Source organism: Bison bison, unplaced genomic scaffold (genome assembly GCF_000754665.1).
Source record: "Bison bison bison isolate TAMUID 2011002044 unplaced genomic scaffold, Bison_UMD1.0 scf7180017864364, whole genome shotgun sequence".
In the NCBI taxonomy this organism is placed as follows: Eukaryota; Metazoa; Chordata; class Mammalia; order Artiodactyla; family Bovidae; genus Bison; species Bison bison.
Window position 1 is genome coordinate 1,173,145 of NW_011494936.1, and position 11,049 is coordinate 1,184,193.

At 36.3% G+C, this 11,049-nt stretch overlaps 1 protein-coding gene across 4 annotated transcripts in view; it reads left to right on the forward strand.

Annotated features, from left to right (window-relative positions):
* MPP6 (membrane protein, palmitoylated 6 (MAGUK p55 subfamily member 6)) overlaps positions 1 to 11,049 on the forward strand; it is a 136,093-nt gene that overhangs the window by 116,449 nt on the left and 8,595 nt on the right. For all 4 annotated transcript variants that reach the window (XM_010855366.1, XM_010855364.1, XM_010855365.1 and 1 more), the window contains 2 exons: positions 4,396 to 4,598; positions 5,554 to 5,682. In XM_010855366.1, coding sequence (XP_010853668.1) covers positions 4,396 to 4,598; positions 5,554 to 5,682 — 332 coding nt within the window. The remainder of the gene's footprint in view (positions 1 to 4,395; positions 4,599 to 5,553; positions 5,683 to 11,049) is intronic.

Here is an 11,049-nt window from a genome sequence, read left to right on the forward strand (position 1 = left end):
GTCCTGTGGCCACTGCTGAGTTTTCCAAATTTGCTGGCATATTGAGTGCAGCACTTTCACAGCATCATCTTTCAGGATTTGGAATAGCTCAACTGGAATTCCATCACCTCCACTAGCTTTGTTTGTAGTGATGCTTTCTAAGACCCACTTGACTTCACGTTCCAGGATGTCTGGCTCTAGGTGAGTGATCGATCACACCATCGTGATTATCTGGGCCAGTCTTTGTTTTAATACAAAACTATATGCATGAATTCTGTCATAATTCATGCATATAGTTTTGTATTAAAACAAAGACTGGCTTATTCGGTAAGTCACGCATTTTTCTTGGAGACCTCAGTCTCACAAGCCTCAGTCTTCCTGCTTCAGTGAGGACTACACACACTCCTCTCTGTCTATCCCACGTTAGCGTAAGGATGTTTCCCTTTATTGTTGTCCTGAGTTGAAGCTATGGCTCCTGGGTCCCATTCTTTTTCTTTCTTGGTTTATTGCATTGTTTTGCTGCGGCACATCACTTGCAACTTGACAAGAAATGGTGTATGGATGTTAATTTTTGGATCTTTGTGTTTGAAGTTGTATGTTTTTTGCCCTGTATTTGATTAATTGAGAATAGAAAGTCTAAATTGTAATACTGAAAAGATGTTACTCTTGAATCCAGTTTGGTTAAGAAGTCTGTTGTTCAGTCACCAGGTCATGTCCAACTCTTTGAGATCCCATGGACTGCAGCACACCAGGCTTCCCTGCTCCTCACCATCTCCCAGAATTTGCCCAAGTTCATGTCCATTGAATCAGTGATGCCATATAATCAATTTATCCTCCGTTGCCCTCTTCTCCTTCTGCTTTCATTCTTTCCCAGCATCAGGGTCTTTTAAGAAGTCTAGGACATCATTTTAATTTTTGTTCTTTCATAAATGACCTGATTTTCCTTCAGAGTCTTTTTATTTTGTTGGTTTTCATTATCTTATAATAATGATGTGCCTTTGTGTACATCTATTTTTATTCCTTGTGCTGATGATTGTGGCTCTTCAGACTAGAAATTCATGCTCTTCCATTCTAGGGAATTATGTTTCTTCGATGATTTCTCTCTGTTTTCTGTTTTGACTTTTTCTAGAATTTCTATTAGCTAGATGTTGAACATCCTGGATTTATCTCTTTTGTCTCTTACTTTGTATATTGTCTAGCCTTTTATCTTTTTATTCTACTCTTTAAAAGATTACCTTGAATTCTTTATCTTCTATCTCATCAGTGTTTATCACAACTAGTCATAATTTTCATTTTAGGATTATTTTCTGTTTCCTGTTTAATTTTTTTTTTCCCATAGCACCATCTGTTTCTGGGAACTATCTCTGCTGTATCTCTAAGAATATTAAATAGTGAGTGTAATTCTTTTTTATGTTTCTGTTGTATAGGATGATTAAAATATTCTGGAGATGAATAATGGTAATGGTTGCACAACAGTGTTAATGTACTTACTGCCAATTAATTGTACACTTAATAATGGTTAAAATGATAAATTTTATGTTATATATATTTTATCATGATTAAAAAACCCTAAGAATTAATCATATTAGCTTCTTAATATTCTAGTATATAAGTATATCATGCTTTATTTAACCCTCTCTGTTATCGTCCATTTGCATGGTTTGGGTGGCATTTTTGTTACAAGTAACTAAACTGTGTATATGTAAATCTCAGATGTAAAATTAGTAAACCAAAGGATATATATGTAGAGAGGGATTTATACATAGAAGTATAAATATATTTATTTCATCTTGCTTTCTTCATGCCAAATTAATTTACAGAAAGATATACTATTTTACCTTTCAACAGATTTTTAGTAACTGTAAATATTCATATATGAATTTTTATATAGAATTATGTATGTATATCCATACATCAACTCTCATTTCGTTACATGATGTTGGTGTGTCTTACTTTTTTTTAAATCATTCACATTTATATAACATCTAGTTTTTATTAAGCTTCAGAATTAACACATACAAAAAAATATTAAGTGTGACAAGTTTCCTTAACTTGTGATACATTGTCTGGTGGTCTGGATGGCAAGGTCTCATAGGGAAGGATGTAAATACTGCTGTTAGATTAAGTTGATTTCATTTTCTTTATGTATTATATGATCCTAAAATAAAATATTAAAAATTATTCATCTTCTTGGCTAAACTGCCTTATTAATTATGTTTTCTCTTTACTATGTCTTGGAATAGTTAACAAATGTTACTTTGTTGCTTATTTCCTCACTATATGAAGAGCTGCTAAAGATTAGAATTTTGCTAAACAATCTATTAGTTACCATAAAAGTCTAAGGAATCAGCTGTAGTTAAGTCACCCTGATCTAATTTCTCTGTTCTAAAAATGGAAAAAGACTTAATTATGTGGCAATTTAGATTGTGTGTGTGTGTCCACTAGAGAATGGTATTATAGTTAAAATTCACTTGTAAACCAAAAACATTTCCCCAATAATGTGAGATTCTCTCCACGTGATAGAGGTAGTGGTGGAGGCAGTGTGTGTGTCTGTACGTTCCATTTCAAGCAGCACATTTCTATGTGTGGTTTCACTGTGGTGCATCACAAAAGTCATACTCTTCTAAAATTATCTTCACAGATACTAAACCAAGTCCTAGCATGTGTGTAGTTGGGGAACTTAAAATTGCCTTTGAAATTTTATCATACCACTTTTGGTAAAGAATTCCAGAAACCTTAGAGATTACACATTTTTTAACATGAAAAGTCATTATGGCATCTTGAAGCTCTTTAAGTGACTTCATAAATCTCTCTACAGTAATCTGGGATGAGCCAGAAAACAGCAGGGGAAAAAGGGAATTGTCTCGTACATAATGATCTCATTTATCAATTAGACCCTTGTTACTGAGCTTGAACTTAAAGTTTTGTTCTTATAAAAGTTTTCTTGGTGTGTTGTTACAAATAGTCCAAATACTAACTGTCACTTTTTCATCTGTTTACTTTCTAACTTTAATTGCATATAGTTAATGATTTCCTCAGATATTCTGCTTGTGTAAGTACTTGACTAATAGAAGTAGAATTTTTTTATATATATATCTGATGTAGCCAAACTCAGATTAAGGTTAAACTTGAATATACACACACACGTACACAAATTACCTTTCTTCCTAGGGAGTTCTAGCAAGTTGGCAGAGAGTACATAACTGCATTTTTACAACAGTTTGAAAGGTGATAATTATCTGTTCGTAGCACAGCCAGGTTGCAAAGGAGTTGTATGTTTCTCAAATACCAGATAAAAGGATCTTTGACTTGATCTCTCTCTCATTCTCTCAGAAAGAATACTTCAGGTCAGAGTAGAGAAAGTAGAACATAGTAACATCCAGGTGGCTAGATCTACCACTGAGGTGCAAAACAAAATAATTAACATTTGGAAATGTCAAGTAGAAGGAAGCCAGAAGAAAGGTGTGGTACTAGGGTGAAATAAAGGACAGATAATTTGTGGGTAAAACTACACTTCAGAAAATTGATAATACCAACTAAGAATAGAACTTTGCTCACTTATTGGACTTGCAATTAGGCAGTGTTAAAGTATAAAGAAATTAATACTCCTTAACAGAAAGGGAGTATTGGTCAGATAGAAAAGACACTCATTTGCAATATACTTCACACTTAAGAAGGAAATGGCAACCCACTCCAGTACTCTTGCCTGGAGAATCCCATGGAGGGAGGAGCCTGGTAGGCTACAGTCCATGGGGTTGCAGAGTCGACTCGACTGAGTGACAGTGACTTGACTTCACACTTATTGCTCTTACCTTAGTTAGGAATTTCAAGTTAGGGCTCTGCTTCTAGGTAAAATATATTTCAAGTTTCAAACTGACTTTATAAAGCATATTTTTTGGATGTAAATTGTATATTGGAAACTACCTCTTAAAACATTTCTGTGGATCAGGGTCAGTAAACTTTTTTATTTTAGATTTTGTAGTCCGTTTAGTCTGTACCACAGCTATTCTGAGAAGGAAATGGCAACCCACTCCAGTATTCTTTCCTGGAGAATGCCAGGGACAGAGGCACCTAGTGGGCTGCCGTCTATGGGGTCACACACAGTCAGACACGACTGAAGCGACTTAGCAGCAGCAGCTATTCTGCCTTTGTAAAATGAATGAAAACATGGGTGATAAAATGAATGAGCAAAGCTGTGTGCCAGTAAAACTTTTTTACAGAAGTATTATTATTTACAATAAGAAGCAAACAGGTTTTGTAAATAAACTTTATTTACAAAAATAAGATTTGGTCATAGGCTATGGTTTGTCAACCCCTGCACTAAATGTAAAAGTCTTAAGCTACCCTGTACATTTTGGTTTATATTTTAATACATTGCATTGTCTCTGTACAAATTCTCAATGCTGTGTTATTTAGTTACTTCACGGAAACCAAGGGAAGATGAAAAAGATGGCCAAGCATATAAATTTGTGTCACGATCTGAGATGGAAGCTGATATTAAAGCTGGAAAGTATTTGGAACATGGGGAATATGAAGGAAACCTCTACGGAACCAAGATCGACTCCATTCTTGAAGTTGTCCAAACTGGAAGAACTTGCATTTTGGATGTCAACCCACAAGTAAGCTGTATGAATTCCAAAGCTGTTTTTTAAGTTTTAGTTCCTGTGGAGTTTTTGTCTTCAGATTATGAGGATATCTCCTTTCCTCTATTACCTGGGGCGATAGAGAACCTTATTATGCATCTACAGCTAGTTTACTAAATCTCTAATCCATTAGTCAGCAGAGACTTGGATGGCAATAGATGCTTGAGTCACACCCCTTCCCACCCAGCACACACACAGCCCCACACATTCACACACATATCCCATTCATTTCATTCTCATTCTGTGTCCTTTACTGACCCCTTCCCACCATTCTACACTCAACCCAATCCCCTTTCCCTACTCAGAGATTTGTATTATTAATAGTTTGGTGCATATCATGCTGTCATTTTAAGTATGCTTTAAATAAAAAAATATATATATTTAGAAAATGTAATGGGTTTTCTACTTTTGTTGTTTCTTATATACATAAATGGAAAAATTCTATACAGATTCTTTAGCCTTTTTTCATTAAGCAGTATTTTTTGAAGATCTTTTCGTGTTAGGTACTATAGAGCTTTTTTTGTGATTGCTGCATGATATTTCATAGTACAGATATATGATTATTTATATAACCACTCTCCAGTTAACGGACACTGAAATTATTTCTGCTTTTTCAATATTAACAGAATTCTACAATTAACATAGAAAGCATTTATATCATTCTTAATGATTTGGGATCATTAATACTTTTTTTTTGTTCAGGGGTACCAAAGAGTAGTGAGACTGAAATCAGAACAAAATTAATGGATCACCATTTTAGGAAAGCACTATATGGAATCAGAAGGATAGAAGGGAGGTGAGGGGATGGGGAGCAGGTGTTAGACTATGTCCTTTATCTTTAGGAAGAGGGCAGGTGGACTTTGATTATTTAGGGTAACATAATTCAGATTCTAATCCTATATAAATTGGTTTGCAACTTTCTTCTACACAGGCCCTGAAAGTGCTGAGGACATCCGAGTTCATGCCCTATGTTGTGTTCATTGCTGCTCCAGAGCTGGATACCCTACGTGCCATGCACAAGGCCGTAGTGGAGGCTGGTATCACTACCAAACTTCTGACGGTGAGGAGTGTTCAGGCTAGCGGTGTTATTTTCCTCCTAAAGTTTTTCCTTTTTCTTTTGGGCATGTTTAATTCTATCTATTCATATTTATGAAACAAACACATTACATAAGGTATCACAGAATAAAAATATGTTCCCTGGATGTAGTTAGGATTTAGAACAGTATTGCTTTTACTTAAAAATCATCGTCCACTCCATTTTAAAACAGAAGTTTACTCTGTGTAAAGGAAATGGAACAGTGTTAAAATGTACATATTAATCTAATTCCCTCTTTTTACTACTGTGGAAACAGGGCCTATACAAGATGTTCATAAGGTTTACTATGGGTAGAGTTAGGTGTTGTTACATGTTTTCATTTCTCCCTCTCTTTTTCTCATGTTGTGAAAAATTTTAAATATGTAGAAAAGAGGGAAGACATGAACTCCCATGTGCCCACCACTTAGCTTCAATAACACATGGCCATTTTTGTTACAATTAGACCTCTCTTCACTTCCTCCCTCACCTTGAATTATTTTGGAGCACATCTTTGATATCACATCAACCATAAATACTTTAGTATTTATGTCTAAAGATAGACGTTTTGGACGTAACCATGAAACCATTAACACATCAAACATTAGGAAGAGCAGCTTCTTAATATTATCAATATATAGTCTGTATTTGCATTTCCTCAGTATTTATAATTTTTTTTAGTTAGTTTGTTCAAATCAGGATCCAAACAAGATTAACACATTGCATTTACCTAATATCTTCTAAATCTTTTTTCCCCCACCCCAGCTTAATCAAGGTATAATTGATATACAATAAACGATATATGTTGAAAGTATACACCTTGATAAGGTGGGGCTCATGTATGCACCTGTGAGGCCATCACAGTAAAGAAACGGCATGCCCATCACCTCCACAAGTTTCCTTGTGCCCCTTCACAGTCCCTCCCTCCTGCTTCTACCTCTTCCACAATTTAGCTGATTAGCCTTGAAATCAGGTAGCTTTAGTCTTCTTTGTTCTTTTTCAGGTTGCTCCATGTCTCTAATGAGCTTTATGAATATCTGAAATATAGTTATAATAAATGTTTTCATGTCTTCAAATTCTAACATTTGCACCAGTTCTGGATTATTTAATGACTTTGCTCCTCATTGTGAGTCTTATTTTCTTGCACCTTTGCAGTCCTAGTAATTTATTGGATACCTAATATTGTGAATTTTGTCCTGGGAAATGCAGCTATTTGGAAATTGTTTGTTCCTTTCACATCTTGCTTTAAAACCAGAGCAGTTCTCATTCTAGGAGCAATTACTCTTGAGTGCTGAGGCAAAACCCATTTGAGTGCTCTCTCAGATGACCTGTGCCTCAAGAGGTTTTCTGTCCTGCCTGTGGGCATGGATATTGTTTCTGGCTCAGAATGATAGCTCTCATCCTTCCTGGTGATTCTTTGGTGATCCTGGGTAGTTGTGAAGTGCAAGGATTGGTATTCAGCTGAATGCTGGAGGGGGGGTCTTTTGCAAGTCTCCAGAGTTCTCTCTCCAGGCTCCTGTTCCATCCTGTATTCTGTCCTGCAAACCCCTGCCGCCTTGTTCTCCCTGGACTGTCAGCTCTGCTGACAACTGAGAGTTCAGTAGCCTCCTCCTCGGCTCCGCCTCCCTATGCTGCAGACTGGAAGCTATTTCAAGCTGGTGTGTAACCTGGGATAATCATAGGGCTCACCGTTTCCTATCTCTGGAATCCCTGGGTTCCATTGCTAACATGCGAAAGATGCACAGTGTCTTTTGTTATTCCGTACTTGTGGTCTGAGTTGTGAGGCAGGAGAGTTCTTCTGATATCTTTTGTGTTTTTTTTTTTTTAGGAACTGTGATGTGAAGTGGTAGTATTCCAAGTTTGTCATTCGTTCTGCATTTATAAACTAGAATTCTTCTAAGTAATGACTTTTTTTCATTAACTAGTAGATTACTCTGAAGTAGAGTATAAACAGAAAAGTAGAAAATATACTTGATACTTCCCCTTTATAGATCAGTTTTCAGAATAATGGGTTTGTTCCATAACAGACTCCACAGGTGACCAAATAAGGTTTGTGTTTTTTAGTTTTTAAATCCACAAGCACATGGATTTAAACTTGATATATTTTACTCTCTTATTGCAGTTGTTATTCTTATTGATGTTCAAATTGTCCCATTTTTGACCAACGGGGGCTTATTTAAGTTGGCCCTTGAGATCTATTTCATGAGCCTAATGGTCTCATATAGCTTCCCTGCTGTAAGACAGATGTTCCAGGCTCATCTTGTACATTTTCTGTTCCAAGCCAGGAGTCAGCTATTTGTCCAAAAAGCTCTGGTTCCTTTTAGAGTAAATGATATTTTATTTTAGGACTATAATATTAAAGATGCACATTGTCCCAAGATTGAGGATTGTTTCTAGCTGTATGCACCTTTTAGGTAGACAGAGCTCATTTGGATATATGCTTTTCTGTTTGTATGTTTGAAGGAAACTGTATCATGAATTTATACTGACACTTCCCCATCAAATTCAGGATTACAGGGTTTATACTTAACCTCTTTTATATGGTAACTCCATTCTCCTGTGCTGAGTATCCCAGTTCTCAAAAACACTGGGAATGTTAAGAGTAGCACATAATTGCTCATTTGCTTTATCTCACAATACACAGCAGTCTGAATATAAGTGTACAAATGCTACCAGGTATGATTCTTGTGAACTGTCTCTTTTATCTTTAGGGTTTATCCCACTAAGTATATCAGTCAAATCAAATCACTATATATTAAAGTCACTTGAAATACTCCCTTGTCTGTGCTTAAGTCAGTTATTACTCTTTGATGTGTAAATTGTCTCATCTTTAGCTAGGAGGAGCCTATTCCTCTTATTGTCTTGAGTCTTTTTAATACAACCCCAATAACCTTCAATGATTCTTTGCTTCCTGGTACGAGCTGTTCCAGGTTATCCTTACACATTTCTTGGCCCAGATCTGGAACCAGCCTTCCAAAAGCCCTGGTTCCTTCTAGTGGGAAGTAGTATTTAGGCCTCCTATGGATGCTAGAATTGTGTATTCAACTTAGCTGGTCATTGTTTCGAGATCTTCTTAGTGACCAGATAAAGGAAACATATTTCCCCCTTTTGGAATATAGACATCATTAGTTCAATTTGATAGTTTCAACTCAGATTTTACATTTTTACTTAACTTCTTTGACCTTTTTAAATCGTTTTTTTCCTCCTATGCTGAAAGTCTTCATTCCTAATAACATTAACATAATTTCAGACTTTACATATATAAAATAAGCACATACTATATGTGTAATTCCTGAGTCATAATATTAACAATATGATTATTAAAAAGTTTTAAGTTTCAGACTTAAAACTTTTTAAAAAAATTATGATATATTCCTTGAATATTATTTTAAAGTCACTAAAATAATTCAGTGTTTAAGCCATCAACTTGAAACACTTTTTTATTTTGCTTTTAAGTTTTAGGTATTACTGTTTTTTATTTGAATTTAATTTTGTCATATAATTGTATACATTTTCATAGTTCCAGAGTAAATCTTTAAATCAAACAAAATTTAGCTTTACTGTCCTCTGTACTCCAGCCTCCCACCTACACAGGTAGCTATTTTCACAATTTTTAATATAAATATGTGTATCCTCCTGCCCCCATTTCTTACATTAAAGGTAGCTTCTTACATACAGTAGTCTGCCTGCCTTTTTCACTTACTAATACATTCTGGAGATCATTCTATAGCCATACAGAGAGAGAGGTTTTTATTCTTCCATCTATATGGTATACTAGATAATTGTCACAGGATTATTATTGTCAAATAGAATTGATTTGTGTTTTAATAGGACAGATTGCTAATGACTATACTAGGTAAGATTTGTTTATAAGCTGGCCTGTTTATACATCTATAACAAAAGGCTCCTCTGTTCATGATATGCTCCAGCAAAGTATACTGGAGTGGGTTGCCATTCCTTTCTCCAGGGGAATTTTCCCAACCCAGGTGTCGAACCTGGGTCTTCTGCATTGCAGGCAGATTCTTTACCATCTGAGCCACCAGGGAAACCCAAAGATATTTTAGTTGTTTCAAACTGATTTAGAGATCTCAGTGAAAATATTAACTAAAATATAAGTACTAATATCCCTCAAGCTTACTTGAGAACCCACTTCACTATTTTACTTTCCTTTAGGAGTTTTCACCAAATCCATTAACTTATTTACCATTATTAAGCTGATGTTCCTATTATATTGATAACCCAGACCTGAGCTCCAATTTACACTAGCATTCACCTACTTAACATTACAGTTGCACCTAGATGTCTCATAGACACCTTAAACTTAGCATGTACAAAGTAGAATGTTTTATTTACCCCCCACCCAAAATCATATTTCCCCCACTCCCACCCACCCAACTCTGCGTCTTCTGCAACTATCCATTTATTCAAGCTAGAAACTCGAGCTATTTTTGATTCATTCATATTCCTCACGTTCCATATTCAGCCCATCAGCTAAACTGGATAATTTTATCACCAAAATATATGTCTATTCTGCTGTCATTTCCATCTTCTCTGCCTCCATCATAATCCAGAGATGTCTTCCCATCGCATCTAGGTCTTCCATGACCTAGCCTGTGCTGTCTCAACTTATTACCCCATCCTCCCTTGTCCTCCATCCATCTTGGTGGTCTTTTTATCTTTCAGTATCCATTTTCCCCTTGGATTTTACATTGCTGTTTCCTCTGCCTGGAATGCTCTTTCCTCCACTATAGTTCTCAATTTAAATGTCATTTCAGTTCAGTTCAGTCACTCAGTCGTGTGCAACTCTTTGCAACCCCATGAATCGCAGCACGCCAAACCTCCCTGTCCATCACCAACTCCCGGAGTCTACTCAAACCCATTTCCATCGAGTAGGTGATGCCATCCAGCCATCTCATCCTCTGTCATTGCCTTCTCCTCCTGCCCCCAATCCCTCCCAGCATCAGAGTCTTTTCCAGTGAGTCAGCTCTTCGCATAAGGTGGCCAAAGTTTTGGAGTTTCAGCTTCAGCATCAGTCCTTCCAATGAACACCCAGGACTGATCTCCTTTAGAATGGACTGGTTGGATCTCCTACAGTCCAAGGGACTCTCAAGAGTCTTCTCCAACACCACAGTTCAAAAGCATCAATTCTTCAACGCTCAGCTTTCTTCACAGTCCAACTCTCACATCCATACATGACCACAGGAAAAACCATAGCCTTGACTAGACAGACCTTTGTTGGCAAAGTAATGTCTCTGCTTTTGAATATGCTATCTAGGTTGGTCATAACTTTTCTTCCAAGGAGTAAGCGCCTTTTAATTTCATGGCTGCAACACCATCTGCAGTGATTTTGGAGCC